Genomic DNA, 24129 nt, shown 5'->3' on the forward strand with positions numbered 1-24129 from the left:
AATACATTTATATATGGGAGAGAAGAAGAACTTTTTAAAATTGTTTTATTTATTATGTTGGCAGATTTTACAAAAATATGACAAAATAAATTAAAAGAAATAAATAATCCCATTTGTTTTCTCCTTAAAAGAGCCCTGTACAGTTCTCTTATACAGCGGCCACTTGGAAGAGCAAAGGATGTCCACATGGGTGACACTGGAAAATACATTTGGGAAGGGGTTATATTGGGAAGCTATACTTTGCACACATGACATCTCGCCCCTGAGCTTCTGGGTATGTACCCACTGAGTGTTTAATCTTACTAAGAGCATAATCTCCCATTTGCTGCGATAACAATAGTTCCCAGGGCTTCCTAATTGCAAGCCAACCACAACCACAGAGGCGTCACTTTTTCTGTCCAGCCTTCTCAAACCTTACCTCTCACCAGCCTTCACAGCTGCTGCCACTCCAACTCCTTCTTCCAGGCTGATGATGCAGTTAAACACTGTTTACACTTAATGGACATGAGAAGCGGCTCAGGCCCTTCAAAAGTCAGATGAGTGCTGTCTAACCCAGTCTAGTTCACAGTAGCCGAGCTCAGACAAAAGTTCACTCAACTAATCATCGTTTATGTAAAAAAAAAATCTTATTAGTAGTACGACACATTCCCTTAGTTTATTGCATTAATTAAGGCCTCCGCAACCATCCTTTCTCCCATTGCTACAAGGTGAAGTGATAAACGCTCTGTCAAAGAAAATAAAAACAGCCTTGTCAAGCTCCAGCTATTGTTCCAAGTGTGCATGGGCACTGTGCAACTCAATGCAATAATTAACTAATACTCACTACGCTGCAAAAGCATCCTGCATCTGTGTGCTGCAAACTGCCTGAGCTCACAGAGGGGTGAAACCAGTTGCTGAGTGCAAATAAAATTAATGTCCCAGAGCAATGGTGGTGAAGTCAGCTAAAGCATTTCAGCCATTTCCTGCAACATCTAACGATGGAATTCTGACAGTTTTATAGGATTTCCTAATTGATGAAGGGAGTATATACCTCCTTAGGTGGGCAGGGGCTGGGCAGTGCCAGTATTGGAACTGGAAACTACTGCAGGAATTGTGGTCTTCAAAAAATCAGATGCCAGTCAATGCCTCTGATTTCTGGAAATTGTAGACATCAGTTAGACATTAGTTGCTTCTGCATCACAACTCGTGGGTCCTAGATTCACTTTATACTTGTGGAGTTTGTATGATCTGTACGTTTGTGTGTCTTTCTCATCAGCAAAAGAAGGCGGCAAGTTGGCTAGGTTAATTGGCATCTCTTAAATCATCTAATATGGGAGAATTCATGTCCAAGTTGGTTGTTGCTACTGCAGCTAGTACTGGCTATGGGACGATAGAACAATGGAACTAAATTATCTCAATGGGGCAATGTGCCTCTTCTCATTTGTAATTTTTCCGATGTACCAAAGCAAAACAGCTTAGTGGGTATAAATTGTTTTGGCTGTAATCATACAACGGTTAAAAAAAGGAATGCACTTGAATTTTCATAGTATTAACACCTGGAACTACAAGGAAAAAATGAATACGTTTGGCAAATCCTGTTGTACAGAAGCAGAACACTTTTCCAGCTCATCAATTTTATAGTTTCTCCTTTGATTGTCACATAATCAGCACTGCTGTCTACCAAAACAAAGGGCTCCAGCACTCAAAGACCTTGTCGTTCCTGCCAACGACACTAAAACACCTTCTGGTCGGACTCGAAGAGATGGGAGAGAAAACTCTCCAGCACTCTAAATGGTAGACAGGCAGAGATCTGGAAAGCTGATCGATCCCATGAAGTCAGTCAGAGCTCAGCTGTAACAAAAACCACAAGACACTGTGACTCCCTGTGACCAGGCGTTTAGTCTCCTGCTCCAGTGGAGACACAAGTGATGTGCCCTTCCTGTGTCTGCATTACCTAACAGAGGTGGTACAGTACCGAAATAGCTCCTGCTCATGCAAAGTACAGTACGTCATACGTCTATGTGTTTTACTATTATTATTGCAGATGTTATTAACACAAATTCCTTCAATGGGCAAGACTGGTAGTGCATAGTTCAGATAGAAATTTCACAATGGTCTTAATGAGATTAAAGGAGAGAGAATGCTTTTTATTATACAGCTGGTTAGTTTTCTTAACCAGTGCTACTGAAAACTGTCAGATTGAGCTGCCTTGGCCTTGCTTGGCCCATGCTCAACAGCTCTGCAGCCACCTTGAATGACAGCAGCTTCTTTAAAATTTCCGCACTTACAACAGACCACGGACAGACCTCCTTCTCTCCCCGTGCCTGGCTTTGAAATCTTCCAGGTGCATCCTTAAGGTTTAAAAGCAGAAGATTTAAAATTGTAACTTGGCGCCACCACCTGGACAAATCCCAAACTGCTCCTGGTTAAAAACATTGTCCCCTTTCACCCCTTATGTAAAAATTAAAAACAACAGAACAAATAAATATAAAATCTAACATATATTCCATACAGAGAAACCCTCAAGACTTGCTTCTCAGACTTCAAAATCCCCTTCTAGAAATTTCTACAGGGGGAAGAGAGGATACTATTGAATCCAACAGAACTTCAGAAATGGTAAAAATCTTACATAATGGCCCCATGCTTTTTCCTTGAAGCTATACACACAGATTTATGGCTCTGTACTTAATTTAAAAATCCCTACCGGATTCCTGGTTTTGGTCTTGCTTTGGCAAATCACTGATTGAAAGAATGTTCACACAATAAATTAAATTGCCTAAAAACAGAATTCATAAATAATCCCAGCACCGAGATGTCAAAACAATGATTTCTTTTCTAATTGCTCACAATGTCCAAGACACAAAAAAACATTAAGATTTTTCCAGCTTTTGCATACATGATGAGGCAGGCTGGTGTTTCCCCCTGCTGGTATATTCTAAACCTCTCCCTCTGCTAGCAGGGTGAGTGGTTAGTGCAATCGTTTTTTTTTCTTTGAGCCATGCATGAAAATGGAACTCCCACTCCCACCTGTCTTTGCAAGCAAAATGCAGGAAATAATAGCGGTACCTATGGAAACCTCCTACGGCTCAATCCAATCCCACACCCTCAACCTTGCTTATGCCCCAACTGGTTTATACCGGACAATATCCGAGCTTCAACCAGGAAGAATTCAATGCGTGCAAGAGTTAAGACACCCAGGGTTCAAACACTCCATGGTTTGACATGGTCCCTGTTTGTTGCCATACCAACAGCTGACCCAAACTTAGTTGTGGTCCTATGTGGACCTCTTTCAAGGCTCTTGTGAAGCTCCTACAGTTGTTTTCAATTTTAAGTTCACATCATTCAACTACCTGATTTTTAACTCTATTAACTAAGGAGTTCCAGCAACAATAAGACTACAAATGCCTCCGTTTTGTTGCAGGAAAGACAATATCGTCGGCACACTTTCCCGTTCCAAAACCTGCATGACCAGTGTAGTCATCCCCCCCACACAGCGAGCAAGTCCCAGTCTCCTGCATCACAGGCACTCTCCCTCTTTCAACACTGGGACTGAGTGGAAGTCACACAGACACACTGCTCAATGTGGAGGAGTCCAGTTCACCTCACTGCTCTGCCCAAACCGTGCCCAGTTACAAAAAGCTGATGTCCCCAGGTTCTAGGTTTGGGACCATAACAAGCCTTTCATTCTTAGAACACATGAATATGGTTTTTTAAGATATTCATAAAGATTATATACCTGTATAACTCATTTGATACTGCAGATTTGCTAACTACTTCTTCAGTCTGACAATCAGTCCCAATTTTGTAGTTCCAGAGAAGGGCTGAGAAAAATCATCTTCACTCATTCTGTTGCTTTCCTATTGAAGAATGCTGCTGTCAAAGATCTGGGAGAAAAAAATGAAAACTTTCCAATTATAATATTGTTTAACATCCTCCAAAATCTGCACATTAAATATGGATGGGTCTATTTCCAACAACAGTGCTCTAAGCTTTATTCTTAGTAATTTTTGGTGTCCAACCTTTATTTTTATACAGAACATTTTAGATTTACTCAGTCTCAGTAATATTAATTCCGAATATTAATTGTATTAGTAATATTAATTGCAACTGAGATTCAGCATTTCCTGAGCCTTCATCTCTTTGCTAAGACATCAGCATTTTCAACTGGAGCTCCTTTCCTGCAGCAGGTCAGGGAGAGACGCTAGCACCCTGCAGTCTGCAGGACACTCACATCCCCTTCCGGCTTTGCTTTTCCAAACGGCTTGTGAACTATAGGAAACGCAGGTCATGCATTCCTCCTCGTGTCGCAGGACAGTGACAGTGAGGACGGGGGGGGGGGGCGGGGGCATTATCTTTTTGGTAGGGCCTTCTGCATCCTAGCAGGCTGACCAATCACTGACCATCTTCTGACCGGCCGAGGCCCACTGACCTCGCTGCTAGAGCTGGCTGGAAAAGAGCTGGGATTCTTCCTCGCTAGTGTCTCAACTGAGTTTTTAACAAAACAAAACGAAACGAGATGCGTCCACGGGCGGCCTTAGATCTTGGGGCCGGCGGATTCCGAGTCCGTGGAGTGGCCGTTCTCCCCGTCTCCGGAGGGCAGCTCGTCCGGCGCCCCGTTCAGGTCAGATTTGGTGGGCAGTTTCTCTGGGGGGGCGTCCGTGGACCTGGCCTGGGCTCCATTGACGCAGATGGCGGCGCCCCCTTCCGACTTGCCGAAGTTAAAGAGTTTCCCTGGGTTGAAGGACTTGGTTGGGGACTGAGACCTTTCCTGGCCGGCGGCGGCGGCGGCGGCGGCGGCCGCTGCCTCCTTCTTGGTCTCGGGGGATTTGAGGAACTTAAAGCTCAGGAAGCCGGGCAGCTTGGGCTCGCTGCCCGTGGGCGACTGCGGCGAGCGCGCGGTGCCCGACGCGAACTTGCTCTGCAGGGGGATGATCTGCTTGAGCTTCATGACGTTGTTGTTGGCCAGCAGGGAGCTGGGCCGCTTGGGCTTGTCCGAACCCTGGCCCCCCCCGCTGGGGCGAGTCTTGCCCCCGTGGCCCTTGTCGTGGTGGTGCTCGCCGCCGCCCGCGGGCTCGGGCCTCCCCTCGTCCCGCTCCCTCTCCCGCCGGGCCTGGTACTCCGCCTGCCGCTGCCGCTCCTCCTCCTCCCTCTTCCTCCTCTGCTGCTGCTGGTAGTGCTGCTGGGCCTGGCGCTCGTGCTTCTGCTCGGGGCAGGGACACACAGCAGCGTCACCGCCTGCGGCAAGCCCGCTGGGCTCCAGGGCGGCGCCATCGCGACACCCTCATGCCGTTACCCCTGTGCTTCGGGTATGGCCACACTAACAGAGCTGACAAGCAGAGTGCAGGAGGGATGACAGCAGCCACACTGAACTGGCCTCACGGTCCTAAATCATAATCATTCTGATTACAGTGTTACCCCGGTGTCCTGGCTAAACCCTGGGCTTTACCCATCATGGCCTCCTAATAACCCCCATCTCTGAACTGGCTTCATCACTCTGCTCTCCTCCCCACTGAGAGCTGGTGTAAAAACCCCCACAAACGTACCTTGAACGCCTCCCTTCGCTGGTATTCCAGTTTCGCCATCTCGTCGGCCACCCAGGAGGGGATGTCAGGAATGGCGATGTGGATGATGTACTTCAGGAGCATAGCGAAGTGCTGGAGAGAGAGGGGAGTGAATGAGAGATGGGCAACACAGCCTGCTTCGCAGCAGGGAAACACCCAGGCCCCGGAGCTCAGGTGGTACTTTGTTTCTTTATCATTATATGTAGAGCCTCATGCATATCTCAGATCTCATAAAGATGCTGTGTTTTATGAAATGCTTCATCTCATTAGAATCAGTTCTCACTGACCAATCAGGTTAAATAGCGGAAACTGATGAAAACCTTTTTCCCCCCCAATTCCAGCAACATAACCGGGTACCCTCTTTTTTTGCCTGCTAACAAAAGAGATCACAGCGTACCGCCACGGTACATTGGGAGACACAGCCGGCCATCCCTACTCATCAGCCTGTGCAGCCCGAGGGGAGCCCTGTACCTCCAGGATGACAATGGAGATGATGGCCATCTCGGGACTCAGCCAGGGGAAGAGGCGCTGTAGCTGTCCACACTGACCAATCAGGTAGCAGTTCACGATGATGGCGATCAGGCCCATGGCCTCCATCACGTTCTGCAGAGACAGAGAGAACCTGTGACACCTGCCTGCGCGGCAGTGCAAAGCACAAACCACCGAGACGGCTTGTCGTCGCTTCGGGAAAAAACAGCAGCCGAGTCAGTGCCGGCATGTCAGTGTTGAGAGGGTCGCTATGAAATTGGTACACACTTGTTCTGCTGAAGCTGCAATATTTTATAAGATGGACATTTAGAACTGGTTTGAACTGGACTGGAAGAATGCTGGACACAAGGGCTACTATGTAATTCTATACTGCGTTAGATAGGAATGCATGCTACGAACCTAAGTAACCAATTGTGTTAAAAATTGTGATCTTTGGCAAATAGGGGAGAAGGAAGATGTGCATGATTCTGGAACACTGCCAATCTGATCAGCACAGGGAAGCATGATAGATAACAGAAAAATGTTTAAGGACTCTTCTAGTTTAATTACTTTGAGAAAAATACACCGAGCATCTCTTTTAGCTTCCGAGACGGACTCCTGACTGTCTTTCAGGGGGAGGCGGGAAAACTTTCTCCAACATCAGCCAGGGAGGTTTCGTGTCTGCTGGACGCTGACCTGCCACTGGCCGATGCTCTCCACGCGCTGGCCAAGGGGCCGCTGCAGGCCGGTGCACAGCTTGAAGGCGTCGCTGCGGATCTCGATGATGTTGTTGATGAGGGCGCACATGGCCGCCAGCGGGAAGGCGGAGGAGAACAGCACCACGTAGCCGAACTGGATGAACATCTCCTGGTAGTCCTGGAAGGTGTCCTGAAGACAAACCCCATATCACCAGTGCACTCACAGCCATCCAGCCATATATTTTCCAACCACTTTATCCAAAGGGGAGCCGTAGCCTATCCCAGCAAGCACAAGGCACAAGGCAGGGTACAGACAGGATGCCAGTCCATTGCCAGCTCACAACACTCACACCAGGGCCAGTTTTCCCAGTAGGCAAATAACCCACCAGTATGTCTTTGACCTGCGGGAGGAAATGCACACAAACACATACAAACTCCATGCAGATGGCACCCCAGGTCTGGAAATGAACCCAGGACGCAGCACTGCAAGGCAGCAATGCTAACTACTGTGCCACCCTACCAGCACACCCACACTTCCTAATCTGCCACCCAACCATTCACACTGCTCTTAGGTTAGGTCAATTTAAGCAGACATGCCCAATAAGACTTCATTATTATCACATAGAATTCAAAATATTTCAAGCATCTGCTAATCCCTGTTGATTCTGTGAGTCCCTAGCATTCCAAAAAACATTGCAAACGATGATTCATAGAACAGATCTCTCCATTTATGATCTAGTACAAGTATGATCGATAAGGCCAAGAGAACACAAGAGCTGTAGCTGTGTTTTAGCACGTGCTGTTCAGGGCCTCCTTAAAAGGCAATTGCCACCTAACGAAATGAATGATGATGAATGTATAAATTGTAACATTATTTTTGCAGTAAATCTGGGTAGAGAAACAAGATCTAGTCTCTGTAATTGCATTTGCAATAATGGCAAAACAACTACACCACCAGACAGATGTGGCAAATACATGTGACCAGCTTTGACTGACTGGTTGTTAGTAATAGCCCTGAGAGCCCTGCTCAGAGCTATGACCACACGCAAACTCCTCACGCACCTCGTACTTCTTCATACAGCTCTCGATCTCAGCCTGAGTGAGGGGGGTGGAGTAGTTCTCCTCTGGGGGGTCGATCCAGGACTCCCTCTTGCTCTTGCTCTCCTCCCTCTCGGCGCCCTGGCCCCTCTTCCTGTTCCGAAATGAGATGGTGCTCTCAGGCGCAGCCGCTAGGGGCGCGGTGATCTGGGGCTCCCCCGGCGTCTCCCTGGTCTCGGGTCCCCCATTGTCATCATCATCATCACACATCTCGAACACGGAGGAAGGATCCATGCCCTTCTCCACCATAGTGGGGCTCCCTTCCTCCAGGAAGCTGTCATCTACCTGTGTCACTATGGCCCCAGCCTTGCGGTCCACCTTCTCAATGAAGCTGACCTTCCGCAGCTTCAAGCCGCAGTCGATGAGGCTCTCTTCTTCATTCTCTCCCTCGCTCTGCCTCTCCTCTTCCTCCTCCTCCTCCTCCGGCACGCCGCAGCCCCCGTTCAGACACTTCTTCTCTTTCTTCTCACTCACCGGCCCGCTCTGCGGCCCCAGGCCCTGACCCGGCGGGGCCTGTTCCGAGGGCGAAGCCTGGGCCTTTCCTGCGGCCAGACGCCCATACTTGAGCAAGGCAGACAGGACGAGGTCCCACACGGCCCTCAGCGTGAGCTCTCCCAGCTTGTGCCTCTCATAAAGATAAGGCTGCAGCACCTCTTTGATGTTCTGGAGGAACTGGCGAATGATGAGTAGAGTGGCCAGCATCTAAAAAAGAGAGGAACAAAACAAAATAACAACGGATATCAACAGCATCCAAAAGACCACTTCAGCACTACCGCGAGAGGGCTCTTTAATATTTTGTAATAATTTAAAAACCGTAAATGCCAAGCATTTCTTGTTTAAAAGTTGCATAGACCATTTTGAAGTTTGAAGAAACTAACAATTTCAGCTTTGCTCACTACAGGCATTTTTTAATTCCATATACACACTAACAAGCCTTAACCATACATTCATTTAGCAAACTTCAGCCACCAAAAAGCATCAGACACTGTTAATGGCATTAAGATTTCGAACACTAAAGGGACTCAGCTGAAGAGACTCAAGTACCCAACACATAGATTGCATTCAGGCTCAAGGCACACTTCTCTAAGCACAAAGCACAGCAAACCAGCTCAGACGTTCAGATCTAAAGGCAACAAAGACAGGCTTTTGTGTTACACAACAAGAGCAAGTAGTGCTAGTCCTCACAAAAATCACTACAAGGCATTTAAAAACAAAACACTACAGGGCTTGTCAAAATCTTAGATGTAGTAAGGCAGGCATTAAATTAGAACCTCACTGAGTTTGAAAAGACATTATAAGTCTCTGCCCCCTAATGTATGTGATGAACTGCTGTTTAAACCTTTGCATGAGGGGCTTTTCTTGACAACCTGTGATAACCATATACTGTATACACCGGGCCAAAATGTGAGAAATGTTACCAATTAAAGTTCAAATGCACCTTACGAGCCCTGAAATGCTCCTAAATTGATACGCACAGGAAGTGACATCATCAAAAGGGGACCCCTTTTCAATTTCCTCAAACTGTACCTATCTTTTGGAGTCCTGTGTGGGGGGAAATCAGGGTCTAGTGGACAAAAAGTCCCCCCCTCCTCTTAAAAATGACAGTGAACCAAAAAGAAGATACAGTATCAAAAAGAACAACAAGTGGGCAAAATCCACTCAAAAGCTTTGCATTCTATTTCAACTGCTGGTTTCTCCAACCTGCAGGAGAAACGTGATGAAACATGAAAGGTGACCCTGACAGCACTCAGCAAGAAAGTGCAGGGCAAGCAGACCTTAGGACAATATACAGATTTACAGTGGAACAAGAGGCAATCAGGATCTGCATTAAAATATTAAACACAACCCAAAAGACTCCTTTTCATCTCTCTCTGCCCTTCCAAACCATGCTCAGACTTGGCAAAAACAGATGGTTATTACTGCCTGGCGTTTGTGAGCACTACAGAGCATTCCAGTGGAATACTGAATGCTGCCAAGCTCAGCCAGCAGGCGGACAGACAGAGCAAGCAGGTGAGCCTCATGCTGGGGCCCTGGAGAGGGGAGACAGGCTGGCCGTACTTTAGACCTGCAGTGGGACTGGAGGACTCTCTTTGGGAACATGAGCAGGAGCTGCAGCCTGAGGAGGAGGAAAGGTAGGAGGTTCTCTTTGATCTGCCTCAGAAAGCTCTGGGACAAGAAGACCAGCAGGGGCTTGGAGAGGGCGGGGGACAGGGCGGAGAAAGTGGACAGACGCATGGACAGTCAGAGCGAGGGACAAAGGAGAAAAGAGGTGAAGGACAGATCAAGGTGGAAATCAAGGTTCGCTGATAAATCCAAAAAGTGTCAGTTTCTCACAAAAATCCCAAAACTCCTATGTTTATGAGCAATACGTTTACAGCAGTGACTAGATTTAAACTGTCAGACTCAACAGAACCTGCGAGCTCTTGAAGGCTAGTTGGGTTCAATTAATTGGTCACCCAGTGCTAAACAGAGAAAATAAAGACACATCTTGCAAAAAAAAGGATGATGAACAAATCGACCTACAGTATCATTTTAATGATACAATGGATAAAGTCCTTCTAATGGTGAAAGGAAAAAAAATGAACCCTGGAATTGCACTATTACAAAACTCAGAACCGAAAAATAAACGTTTTTAGGTTTGTGAAGACCTAAGAAACGCCATCGGAATGTCTCAACCATTCTGCGAGAAATACCTCATTGATACTCACGTGGGATCAATAACATACAATATCGGATAAACTGTATCGGATGCATACTCAAAACACGCAACCTTTAAGTGGAGTCAGGGCTTTTTCTGCATGTAAATTTGATATATTTTATCTGTTAGGCTGCACCTTTGTGTAATAAGCAATCATTGAGATACCAGTCCACAAAGACAAGCAGGAGCTACCATTATTTATAGACTTAAGATATACAATATACAATATTGTTTACATGTTTGTGTTTTTGGTACAAGATTTGCACTACATGCGCACCATAATAGCTGCTAGGTGAAGCTGATGGTGCTGCTCAGAGCAGTATGAATATATATTTATTAACTAACTTGAGAATAAAGCATAAGCACCCCTCCTTAAAGCCCGACTCGCATGTCTGATCCTAATTGAAGAGCTACCGGGACTTTGTCCCTCTCACCTCTTTCAGGCGCTCCATGTCTTTGAGGTAGAATCCAATGTAGAAAAGGCTAAGGTAAGAATTTACAAACTGAAACTGCAAGAGAAGAACAAACAAGCAGTGGTTATGATCGAGGCAAAGTGACGTCTTGCAGCTCTTGAAAAGTCTTACACTTCAGAGTGTCGCTTCAAAGTGGTTTCAGACAAACCCCCGCAATCACATCTGCTGACAAGTTGAACGAGGTTTTGCAGCATGAAATATCAAAGTTGTAGTGGGATTTTATTGGAATTTTGCACTTTTTGTAGGAAATCCAAGGTGAAATTAGAGGTGTAGCATTCCAGGTTTAAAAACTGCAGCATTCGGACAGCTAATTTCTGCTCGATGACTTGACCCGTGGAGAAAGGAAACTTACTAGAACAATTTTAATGATGAGATTTTTCTCATAGGCACTCTGGAGTCGGTAGTTTTCTGAAACGAGAAAGGAGAAAAAACAAACTTGAGAACAAAATGAAACGTAAACAGGCCCATGATGTGTGATCGGTTTGTTAGGAGCTTGGTAAAGAACCTCATGAAGCCACTGCTATGAAGGTCCCAGGCAATAACCCACCAAACAAATTAGCCGACAGTCTTTTCAGCCTTCCTCAGTGTTAAGATCACTTTATTGGCCATTTACAATTTCTTGTACTAGGAATTTGTCTTTTCGCATTCCCCAGCCTGCTCTCCATGAGACACACAGACAGGGAGAGAAGCTTGGGGTCAGAGCGCAGGGTCTGCTATTGTACAGTGCCCCTGGAGCAGTTGGGGTTAAGGGCCCAACAGAGTAGGATTCCTCTGCTGGCCGTGGGATTTGAACCGGCAACCTTCCAGCCACAGGCGCAGATCCTTAGCCACAGTGCCAACGCTCCACCCCTGCTACCTACTACTCTAAATATCATCCAATTCTGGGTCGCAGGAGAGCCAGTGCCTATCCCAGCAAGCAACATGCGAAAGGCAGGATACACCTAGTATGGGACACTGGACACAAACACAGGCCTACACTTTCACAGTTTTCCCTGAAGCCAATTCTTCTACCAGTAGCTGGGGTATCTTTGGACTGTGGGAAGAAACAGGAGCACCCAGAGGAAACACGATGAGAACATACAAACTCCACACATTTAGCACCCCAGGTACTGAACCCAGGGCCCCAGCTGTGAGGCAAAAATGCTAACCACTGCACCACCAAGTCACTCACACTCTGAATAACTCCCGGTCAACGTTATTGTAAAACATGCCGTTTACTTAGATTAACAAGTGTGTGTGACAAACGTCAACCAACAACACAGGCCACTCGCCTCCATCAGCCAGAATGAAGGAACATCAGGAACATCACCCACCCATATCGTTGAGCCAGCAGGCGATCTTCCTGTACACCTCATCACAGGCAGTCACAGTGACGGCCAGCATAATCTTGGGAATGAACCTGGCAAAACGAGGAAGCTCCTTGACCCCCATCACAAACTCCTGGGGAAGAGAGACTCATACAGGATCACCGGCACCGAAATCCTAGCAGCTACAGAGCCCCTCCTGGCCGGGCCAGTGCTCTCTAATGTCAAAAAACCATGGCCGGTTGAACACATTTCCTGAAGGTTAAATGTCCATTTGTATTAAATTGAAGCTACATAAGGACGAGCCCATCCCAAAACATGTGTTTGATACACATACTGTAGGCCACTGTCATACTTATTATTTTCATGATTGTGCTCATTTCAAGAAGAACTGTATATGAATAAGCTTGATTGAGATACTTTCAAAGAGCTAGTCAATCAGTATCCTATACAGGACACCAGAAGAAGGCTCCACAGCGGAAACGTTGTGTTTCTTTTCTTTTCAGCATGGAATAAACCTTTACTTGTTCCTTAGTATCCCATATAGGTCCAGTGTGATTACGGGTTTCTTAACTCTGAGACCTCATGGGCTGAAGAGGGATTACCCACTGACTGGCGCTTTTGATGACCTCTTAGATGGTCAACTGGTTGATTGATTACCTGGAGGAGTACTAGACTGACCTGCAGTTCGAAGCAGATGAGCATAGCCAGGAAGACAAAGCAGAGGCAGAAGAGGCAGACTGGTAGGCTGACCAGATACTGGAACACCATCCTCTTCCAGGGAGGGTAGTAGAATTCCTCACAGCCTGTCACTGGGCTGCAGCGTTTCACTCCCTGACAAACACAGCACAGCCCACACTGGGGCATTTACACCCAGGCACATCCTATAGACATTACGCTGACATACATGAATGCAAACAATCTCACAGAAAGAGCCAATTAAGGTTACATTACAGGTTTCATACACATGATGCTCAACTTGTTTGCAACCACCAGTCAAGAGCAGTAATCACTCAAAATCAAAGGCACTGTTTAAAAAAGCGGAAAGCCAGATCTATTCACACTCGCTTATCCTTATAGCTCGTTCCCCTTTTCTCTTTCACACAAAATCAATAAAGCTTGCACGCACACTGACAGGTGGAACAGTCCACTCATACTGCCACAGACACACACAGCAGCATGACAGTCTGCATTACCCTGAACTGTGGGCGGGGCTCCTCTAGGGACTCTGCAGGCGTGTCCAGCGTCCCCCACTTGTAAGCGAGCTCTGCCCCCCTGCGTTTCCACCTCTCCAGGAAGAGAGTGGCCCAGACGACGTTGAAGAGGGCGAACACCACACTGCAGATGTCACGGCTCGTCTGAAACACATGACCACCCACAGCACACAGAAAACACATGGTAACCATCCATAACTACAAAGAAAAAAATGAATGCATCAGGGAATCCAGGTGTGCAATGTTGCTAAACAAGCATGTTATATAATATAGCTGCTTCTCCCATCTCTTGCATTAACCTTGTCTAGGAAGGAAGCGTCCACTATGCAAGGTGTCCACTGCCTGTCCATTTCATTTATAAACTGAACTTTTATCATGCCAGCTTTAGGGGGGGAAATCCTGAATGCACACTCAGGTTTTGTTAGCTAAGCTAAGGAGAAGTGCATTTAAAATTGAGAACACAAGGTGCTTCTTCTTACACACAGGGGTTCTGGAAATAAAGAGCATTCCACATGGTAGAAGCTTTTATCCTAGCTCTTTTCAAAAGAAGCGTCTGGGTGCGATCCTTGAGTCAGCTTGCCACTACAACCAGACAAGCTAATATCAAACACCACTGTCTCATCTGTAACCTTTTTACCGTTCATCAAGCATATGAAGAAAAGTGACATCTTTAGGACCTAGGATGAGATATGCAGTACAGTACCATCTCTATGGCAGAAGGGCAGGCTCTTTCAGAGTGAAGTGGTACGTGGCCCTCACCTGGTCTGACTCTGTTAGCATCCACAGCACAAAGCCAATCACAGCTGGGTAAAGCATGGAGGTGGTGTAGAAGCCCAACCAGGCAAAATACATGGCAATCTTCACCCCAAAGTAATCACAGATATCGTCTGCCGGGCCAGAGGTGACAGAAAGAGGAAAATGAGGGGAGAGAAACAATCCACCGTATCATCTGCTTTGATCCTGAATGCCACAGAAACATTTTAAGGTCTCCTCTCATTGTGTATTCTCATTGTGCACATCTTGTGTATTCTTTTAGTGTTGCTGTCTTTCTGCAAATCTCTTTGAGAAGCCACCTTGTAAGGCGCTATATAAAATAAAGCTTTAAGTATTATTAATAATAATAATAATAATAATAATAATAATGAACTTTTATTCAGGGTCTCGGGACACAACAGTACTGGACAGAACAATGGCGGCCTGTTGCATGTGCTGTAGCTCCTAAACCAGCGATTGCTGGATATATACAAATATGTGAGTGGTCGGAAATGCTTAACTAAGTTCACAAAGCTCATTGTTAACATGAATGAGCTATTCAGCACAGCCTGCACAAGTGAAGGATGTATGAAATGTTTAAAATGACAATCTCCCCCCTGAAAGCACTATGTGTCAAGGCCAAGGGAGCCAGCTCAAGCTAATCATACATTTCCAGCATGGAGACCTCCTGAACTGTGGAATCGTCTCACAAGAGAAAGGCACGTGATCGCAGCTCCTTCCCTCGCCCACAGACACGCTGTCCCGGTGTGCGAGCACAGCAGGCCACACCCTGAAGACACGGGTCTTGAGGAATACTGACCCAGTGGCTGTTTCTCGCAGACTGCCTGCACCCAGGACTTCATCAGCTGACTGAGGATCCTCTGCTCGTGGAGGGGGAACACCTGCTGGATGACGCCCCTCGCACTCAGCTCCGGGACTGTGGCACAGAGGAGGAAAGAGGGCATGGGGTGTTTCAGTGTCATGCAGGTACTTTTTTCTGCCTATAAAAGCTGGACACCTCCTCGTGAAGTTAAACTCAAATTGCCGCTAATGACACTTTGCCTGATTTTAGCACCTTGGGTGCACTCTCACATACAAAATGGCTAAGGCCCATCCTGCCACTAATTCTGTTTAAGCAAAAAACGTAATGCACATCTTCCAGTTTTCCCACCAATCACTGCATTCCACAGGCCTACACCCTGCCCATTTCTTCTGCTCTAGTCACTTGCGGCTATCCTCCTCATGCTATCCCTTCACTATCCTACTTTTCCCCGTTTCCTCCCAGGAATTGTGCAATACAATACAAATTATTTATATAGTGCCTTTCAGAGCCAGTCGAGTCAAGGCTCTTCACATGGTGTCAAGAGGCAGTTACAAACATAATAAAAGGATGAGCTAACAAAAGACTGTAAGAAAACTCACATAATACTGAATAAAGTGGTTTAAATAACATCTGATCAATATATACAATCAGAAAGCTAAATAATAAATATAGGTCTCAAGCCTCGATAGCCACTATCAGTGAACCTCTAACGTGATCAAGCAGAGAATTCCATAGCTGCTGAGTTTCACCCTCAGAATACAGACTGGGAGACGAATCAGACTTTGCAATGGGAGTTTCACATATAAATGGGTCTTAGCGGATCAAAAAGCGCCGCTCACTGATTGGCTGCCCCTCCAGGAAGTGGATGTTGTGCAGGGCTTCTCCTTGCTTGGCTCTCAGGTTGTCCAGCCAGTACTTGATGATACTCTGACGTTCCTGTGAACAGAGGACATATCAGAGCAATATCAGAGCGCACGCATGCATGCACACAACTTTCCAGCTTGTAAAACCAGTTTATTTTCCTGTGGAGGTTTACAAGGGACTCCCTGGCTTGTCCTGAAAGTATAAACGGTGCAGGGTTTTGATTTTGGGGGACACCTGTGAAACATGATGAGACAGACTTCCTGTCAGAGCGTGAATCACACATGAGGTGTGAAACTGTAACACTTAACTGTGCCACAAATCCATCAGACTTTCTCACTTAAAAGTTCCCCAGAATTAGAAAAAAAAACTAACAATTAACAGCATGAGATTCGTGAGATGTTACAATATTACTATTTATTGTATTGTATTGTATATAGATATAGCCTGTGTCAAGAGGCTACTCGTTTGGCTGTCCGCGTGACTGAGGAGGGTGAAGGGAGGCGGGTGGCAGCCGGTGTCTCACCTGCGAGGTGAAGAAGCACAGCTCGCTCTCGATGTTCTCGTAGATGTAGTCCTCCTCACAGGAGAAGCAGCGTGCCCCCCCGCCGAACTCCGGTTTGACGGCCTTGCGCAGCCCAACCTCCTCTGCGCCGCGCAGCAAACTGGGGGGAGTGGAAAGCAAGCAGGACTTCAACACAGTTTCCAGCCCACCCTGCTGGCTCGCCTCTACCCACCTAGGTGATCAAGGCAATGACACGCATAGAGAGCCAGAGACCTGCAGATCCTTGGTTTCTGTGACCTGAAAGCACGTGGCGTCAGTAAGTGAACACCTCAGGTCTCAGGAAGGGATTCCCAGAAGAGGGACCAGAGCAGCACTCCCAGTACAGGCCCAGATGGTGCTAGTGGGAGTTTGTCATGTTACCAGCTCATTCGTTAAAGGGTGATGCTGAACCAGCTGCCAGAGGATCAGCTGGCCAGCATCTTCTTGGTTCTTTGAGCACCGGCAGGTTCGTAGCGATGTCACTGAGAGACACAGAGCCTGGCCAATCAGCACTAGCTCTCCTGTAGGGCACTGTAGAGTTTACAGTGAGTCAAACGGCTGACTCTAGATCCGTAGCTTCTAAATTATTTATTTTCATTGAGAAAGAAATGGTAACCAGACATACAGTAACATAGGATGAAAAACAATGGCTGAAAACTACTGATAAAATGCCTCATATCCCTATTTTACAGCTAAAAAGAATTTAACTTTTCTTCCGACCAAAAACACTAGTGTTTGCTAAATACCTGATTTTATATGATGTGCAAGTAATAACATGGACACGCAAGACTAAAATTATTTTGCAAGGAGTTTATTAAGAAGTTGTAATAATCACTAACATAGGGTGAGGCTCTTGATCCAGGTAATTCTACTGGGGTGGATTTTTTTTTTAAAGTGGGACTGTCTTGTGTAAATTGACAATGACTTCCTGTCCAGAATTTGTGCTGTTTTCACCTGTAGGGCATATCGTGCTTGCTCCCTCGCCCGGCAACAGTGAGAGAATACCACAGCTCACGCTGGCTGTTTACCATCTGTTCTACCTCTGAAACATTAACCAATCCCCCTCCAGAGGCTGTTTTTCTACAGCTGTGCCTGAAAACAATGACATGTGCAAACCCTTCTGTGTAAGGTAAATAGAACAATGGCTGGAAATAAAAACCTAGCTCTTGCATGCCTCTTGTGATGTTAACGGACGAGCAACTTCGAAAGTGCCCACCTTGGCCTTAATCTATTTTATTTAAAAAATAATAAATAAATTATAATAAATCGCATTGCCACACATCTGCAAATGCTCCCTCAGGCAGCCTTAGAGAGTCCGGCACAATTCACTAACAGCGTTTTTAAATTTCATGTGGAACTCAGTGCAAGTTCTAAGTTTAATCACTCTAGGCAATCAAACTATTAAACAATTTAACCTCCACCCACATCTGTTATGTTTTCTCGTGTCTGCTGCGATATTGAAAAAGCTTTCTTTTCAGATCATCAGTCTTAATCAGAGAGGTAAACAGAACACATCCAAAGCTTTCACAAAGGGAATAATCCAGTTACCAGGAATTCTACAAAATGCAAACACCTGAGTCAGCAAGTTTAAGCTTTAAATAGGTTGAGGTGTCCCAGTTAAAAAGATATATGGTTAATTTATTCTTTTCCATTATTGTAATTGAAAAAAAACCTTGGCTGGCTATTAATCTGAAGAGTTGCCACATTGCCAAGACTTGATCTGCCTTAGAAGGAAACAGTTTATAGCCCTAATCTTGAAGTTGACTTTATTTTCAATGGTACATCGCTTTGGTCTCAGAATAGTGGGGGTTCATGGATAGACTGAACAGCAAGGTTAACCATGAAACAAACAGAGCATGACATTCACTGCAGGCAAACTGTGGGCAAATTGCCCATCACACAGTAAATGAATTAGATGGGCAATTTGCCCATAGTTTGCCCATGGGGAAAACAAGGAGAGAGGAGCTTAAATGGCAGATGAATGAGTAGAAACGGCAGAGGGAAAGGGGGTTTCTGAAAGTCCTGGGTTGCCTTCCAAGGCAGCAAAGTCATCATTTCAGAGTTGCATAAAGGAGAAGCCTGGAACATGAGCCAAACTTCGCCTGCAGTCAAGGCGATGTGATTGGCAGCCAGTGACAGGAAGAGCTGATTTGTCTCCGCTGATTGGGCAGCGAGTTGATCAGGCAGTGAGCTGGATTCACCAGCTCTCTCCTGGGTCTGAGACACCTGGAGCGAATTGCAAGAGCCAGAGTGAATGAAGATAGAGTACGTCACTCTGAAGAGCACTTTGCACTACAATGGCGATCAGGTGAAGTCAAGACCTCATCAAGTACTGGATGAAAAGGGACCACATCCTCAAGCACAAATGATCCACCCCTTAATGATCCACTGACACCTAGAACCTAAACATCAATTTAAAAATAGGTACCCGCCTGTCTTTCAGCATTTGGCTGTGCTAGATAAATACCCTGCCTTTCTTGTAAATACAATAAAAACACTTTCTCATTTTGCACTGCCTTTCCTTTCATTCAGAGGCTGCTGTCATCTCTCCCTTTTCCTTGCATAACAAGCATTCATAAAATGGAAAAGAAAACTAACACTTTTTTATTAAAACTAGCACTTTTTTTATTTAAAGCACAAAAAGCCCTTAACAGAAATCAGTCACAATGGAGCATGGTCCTATGCATCCTCCTGGGGGACAGGGGGTGTGGCACTGCTGGTATTTTACAAAGCTCTGATGTAGAATTCCCTCCTGGGCTGCTAGTGCACTCAGTACAGAAATCACTTACTCCTCCCTGTACCACTCCATGCCTCATTTGCTTTAATTCAATTGTGCAGACAGAAAGGAATTGGAGGGTTTCAGGCGCAGCAGACTTTAGCAAAAAGGAAAACACTGGAGATTCTTAACAGCTCAGGAAAAGTCAATTCAGCAATCTAGAGCCCTGTGCTGTCCCCATGTCTCTGCTACCCCAATGCCTTGTAGGAATTCAATGTCCATGTTTCAGCACCAGCTCAGTCTTCAAAAGAAGGCACTGATGTCTAACATACTAGAAAGCACTACCTTATACAGTAGCTTCATTCTTGTTTTGAGAAATGTGCTGCAAATGAGGCCTTTTGGAATTTTTATGTATGAAAGATGTTGGGGCTCCTTCACCAGGGAAGGAATGGCACTGAGAAAATAAACAAGATGTAGCGTTTGACAGGAGCACTTTCCAGCCCTATCCCTCCCCTGAATCACAGATTGACACATACTGTGACTCTCATTGCAACAGTCATGTTCAGGTTAACTGCCGATCCTTTTTGAACAGTGAGTCACTAGAGCTCAGACCAGGAATGTGGGAGGGGTTCAGTAATGTTCACAGGTACTATAGGCTTAGTGTGGAAAAAGGCAGGTAAACAAGCAGTGTGTGTCTGGAACGCCCATGTGAAACAATTACACTCAGTGACTAGACAGGCACACCTGTACTGATACAGGGCCTGTGCTACACATACATCCTCAGAAAACACCATTGCACTGTACATCATAAAACTTTAGCTTTGCACGTCTCACATTAGACTTATTTTAGTACTCTGCTTGTTGCTGACCCTGGCATGTGGCACTGTACCATTTGCCCTCTCTTCCTGGTTAGCTGTGGAGTACCAGTTCCTCTTAACCCCTCCCACAAGCCACCAGCCCCCCCGCCCCCAACCCCGCCCCCTCCAACCCAGGGTCTCACTTCTCATAGGTTGCCGTGACGAAGAAGGCGTAGACGCGCGTGTGCTTGTGGTGTCGAACCTGGATGATGAGCTCCGGGATCCCCAGCCGAATGTGGTTCAGTAGCCATAGCAACGTGTGGTCATCCGTGGTGTCTGCAAAACGTAAACAGGGCAGAGTAGGAGTCTTAGTCGGAGCTCCCCGCAGGATAAGTCAAGTGTGGTGCGAAGGACACCCTCCTAATTAAAACGGTTCAATTAAATAGAAAGTGAGACAGTCATCCAAAGTGGTTTGCGGTTCCATGTTTTTGTCACAGTTTGACGACCATTAACTTATACTGCAGAATGGTACTTGACAAAACAGCTATCAACCAAAAACTGTAGATTTGTTTGACGTAGTAAGTAAAAGGTACTTATTTTGAAAGGAACACATGGACAAATGGCAACGGTCTAGTTGTTCGGAGAAATCCTGCATCCGAAAAAGATATGACTTTCATTTAGTGCTACATTTGTCGAAACCAAAGCTGGAATCTCATTCCGCCGTGCCCTAGCATCCTGTATGCATGTCTGACTGCATGCATGCAAGTGTGAGCCATGTCACTTTCAGCAAGGAAAACGCAGAGACAAAAGCAACACCATGAAATCAGACCCTTTCAGGCCAGAGAGCCACAGAGGTCTTGTGTGCAGAGAATTCAAACAAGATTCAAGAAGGAACAAGAAGGAGAAGCAATGGTTAGAGAAATGACAAACCATGAAAGGTAAGGGGTGTGAAAGAGAAACGGAAATAGAGTGGGGAACACAGAAGAGGATATGGAAATGTACGGTGAGAAAGAGAGACTCTATAAAGAGGACCTCCTTCACAGCACCTGCAAAAGTCATTAAGACGTCACAGTTCTCCGTAGGTACAGTCCTCATCCAGGATTTGTGGGACATGATGTAACGGCCAGCCTGCAGGAGCTTCTTCCCAAACAGCTTGTCTGCGGGGGGAGAGAGGGAGACCGACAGAGACAGTGCGTCAGGCAGCCTGCTGAGGCACAAAACAGTGTCACGCGACAAAACTGACCAAGGGCCCAGCCAGGGCATTTCTAGTGCTGTCACCCCCTCCTCCTCAATTTTAAATGTCACCCACCTGAGCTCTGGAACTTGAGAGGGGCGGGCAGCTGTGCTTAACCCTTGTTGTTCCAGGAGGCTACGGTGCCCAGAGAAAGGATCTGCTAATAGGAGGTTCCCCTAATTGAACATATAACTTAAAACGGTTTACTCCAGAAGGCTTTTAATGACACCTTTGTAAACATAACTGTATAGATTTAAAGATTTTAAACGCGTTTTGTTTTTCAAAGTAAAAAAAAAAGCGGAGATGGTCTTTAACCGTTCTGCCACAGTCAGTGTTTTGCAACACTGAATGACAAACACTGAGCTTCATTTCCCATAAGGCCGTTCACTCCATACTGCACACAAATCGCGGGTCTGAAGACCGGTGAAACAGCTGCAGAATGCAGATAATTTTACAAGAACATGTCCAGGGTGGAGCAGAGAAGGCTCCAAAACTTATACCTGGAGAGTTTTCAGTTGATGTTTGTGAAAACCGGTGTGTGAAACACATTGAGAATAATCACTGAGCTGTGCCTTCTGCAGCGGTCCCTGCCAGCACCTCAGAAAGTGGGTTATGTCCCAGCATTCCAGCAATCTTTTGGGTCAAGTGCGGCCTTGTGAAGAAAAACCCAAGGCTTATTGAAAAAGCAGAAAGGGAGGAGAAAAAAGATGGAGTACCTTAAGAGATCGTACCAGAACAAAGGCTAACATAAGGCCACAAACAGCCGCATGCAGTGACCAGACACACAACAGATACTGTATATGCAGGCATTGCTTTTCACTGCCGTTATAACATAAAAATGTCTACTTGAGTCCAGACCAGTAAGCATAACACACAGAACACATGATATAATAAGCAAACTCAACTGCAGCAAAGTACATCATTTCATGACTGAGATGTTTGAAAAATTAGCAGTATTAGAAATAATGTCTAAATGAACTTTGAAATTAAGTGTGGGAGGCTTGAGTTGTAGTTCCAGTTAAAAAAAGAATCGTGCATTGCTAGTTTGTAATTGCCCGTGTCCATGTCGGATTCCACAGTTAAAGTTAACCTTAAAGCCACACAGGTATCTCTCAGTAATGAGGCATCCTGAAATGCAATTTGTCTTACACGTACATGAGCAGATTGCTAAATCATTCAGAGCTGTACTACATGTGTACTACAAGGGCTGTACTAAAAGACTTTAACAACAAAGAAAAGCGAGAAGGAATGTATACAGTATGTCAAATGGCAGTCAGATCTTTAAAATAAAAAAAATGCTGTGTAGCTTTAACTGATCCATCCTATATGCTAAATACAGTACGTAAGTGCTACATAAAGTACAGTACAAACCCTGTCATTTATTGTTTCCATATTAAACCTGCATACTCATACTCAGTTATTTTAGAATTATTTTTATTACCTACTGTACATGTGACCTACCTTTTCATAAAACTCCTCTCTGTTACGGGATGATAAGAGTTTGGCTTTTTTTTACCTGGTCTAATACCTCTCTGACTTTGTATTGTTTTTTACAGTTAGTGGAAAAACCTCTCATTTGAATTCGATTTTCTTGATAACAAATTTCCCTCCGTCTCTCCCGTCTCGGATAAAAAGGAATTGGCATTCAATATTCGCTTCATAGCACTTCAGTTTGCCACGTCTAAATCTCTCACAGAATGCAGCACAGCACAAAAAGTAAAGCCTTCATGCAAATTGATTAAGTACTCAACACAGGTCCATCATGTATGCAGCTGTCCCAGCCAAGTCATTTCGTTTTTCAGACGTGTGCCAATGCACCTACAAAGTCTCTAGTCAGGAAACTCTGAATAAGTGAAGTTCTATCACATGATCTTTGGTAGGAGAATTCTGCCACTTAGCAGAAAGAGAGAAAATCCTTGAGGTTGGTCTAAGAGGGACTGGAGCACAGAACTTGAAAGCCAGCTGACTATGATGTGGGAAGGCCCTCTTCCAAAATAAGGCCAGTTTTCATAGTGATCATAGGGTGTGATCAATGGCTTCGTCTGGTGTCGTTTTTCAGCTTGCGGTGCTGAGTTATTAACAGCACACAGTGGCAGCAGTAGCCTTTTTAAACGATAAGCTGGTATAGCCTGACAGGCGTGCACTGTATGCAACACCACCGTGTCTGATGCAAGGTGAGGGCAAATGTGCACCACTGATGACATGGGGTGGGGGGGGCGACCTTATGACAGGAGTGCTCAGCTCTGGAGGATCTGTGTGCCTGCAGGTTTTCAAAGTCTTTTAAAATAAGTAGCACTTGAGGAGCTAGGAGAAGCTATTAAGGAGAAAGCCAGAGGTTTAAGCAGGTTGTTGCAGATACTGATCTGCAGCACAGCCCATGCAAGTGCCCTGCTAAGCTCTGCTGTGGATGCTGATGAGCTGCAGGAGAGCAATAGTTAAGCTGATCTGCAAGGAGCTCTATCTGTGTGGTTCACAAGCACAATATGAATGCAGAATATTCTTTAGGGACAGACATGCTCAATCAAGCATCACACGGCTACATTTGTAAAGAAACAATGATGCACATTTATAGTTAAGACGTAATATTTGGAATAACTGTTTCCTTGGATATTTTCCAGCAAATTAAAAAAAAATACTCTTCTTTTTGACTGCAGCTAAACATGACATGCCTAGTCATGCCTAAGTAATAGGACGATCTATACAGCACTGAAAAGAATTTTAACTTGTAACTCTGTTCTTATCACAGATACAAGATCTGTTCTTTCGTGCTTGAAAGCTGATAGTGTCTTTGAGGTTTCTGATATGTTCCCTCATATATTATACTCAGTGTACTTGTTGTCCAGAATCTGTGTGCCAGTGCTAGTCAAATATGGACATTATATAACTGTACTATATTTAAAAGAAGTAT

General features: G+C 45.5%; 1 protein-coding gene across 5 annotated transcripts in view; it reads right to left on the bottom strand.

Annotated features, from left to right (window-relative positions):
* Positions 1-28: 28 nt before the first annotated feature.
* The window catches only part of ano8b (anoctamin 8b), a 35356-nt gene continuing 11255 nt past the window's right edge, over positions 29-24129 (bottom strand). For 3 of the 5 annotated variants that reach the window (XM_088622269.1, XM_088622268.1, XM_088622270.1), the window contains 16 exons: positions 21034-21144; positions 20191-20323; positions 16457-16595; positions 15909-16005; positions 15067-15183; positions 14253-14380; positions 13476-13637; positions 12961-13113; positions 12289-12415; positions 11328-11383; positions 10937-11011; positions 7769-8506; positions 6705-6896; positions 6012-6143; positions 5523-5633; positions 29-5179 (listed from right to left, as the gene is read on the bottom strand). In XM_088622269.1, the coding sequence (XP_088478395.1) occupies positions 4514-5179; positions 5523-5633; positions 6012-6143; positions 6705-6896; positions 7769-8506; positions 10937-11011; positions 11328-11383; positions 12289-12415; positions 12961-13113; positions 13476-13637; positions 14253-14380; positions 15067-15183; positions 15909-16005; positions 16457-16595; positions 20191-20323; positions 21034-21144 (3137 nt within the window). In that variant the 3' untranslated portion in view covers positions 29-4513. Of the gene's footprint in view, positions 5180-5522; positions 5634-6011; positions 6144-6704; positions 6897-7768; positions 8507-9862; positions 9995-10936; positions 11012-11327; positions 11384-12288; positions 12416-12960; positions 13114-13475; positions 13638-14252; positions 14381-15066; positions 15184-15908; positions 16006-16456; positions 16596-20190; positions 20324-21033; positions 21145-21296; positions 24001-24129 lie in introns of those variants that run through there. The other 2 variants (XM_088622272.1, XM_088622271.1) reach the window with 2 other exon arrangements.

This window comes from Lepisosteus platostomus, chromosome 27, assembly GCF_059453375.1.
Source record: "Lepisosteus platostomus isolate fLepPlt1 chromosome 27, fLepPlt1.hap1, whole genome shotgun sequence".
NCBI lineage: Eukaryota > Metazoa > Chordata > Actinopteri > Semionotiformes > Lepisosteidae > Lepisosteus > Lepisosteus platostomus.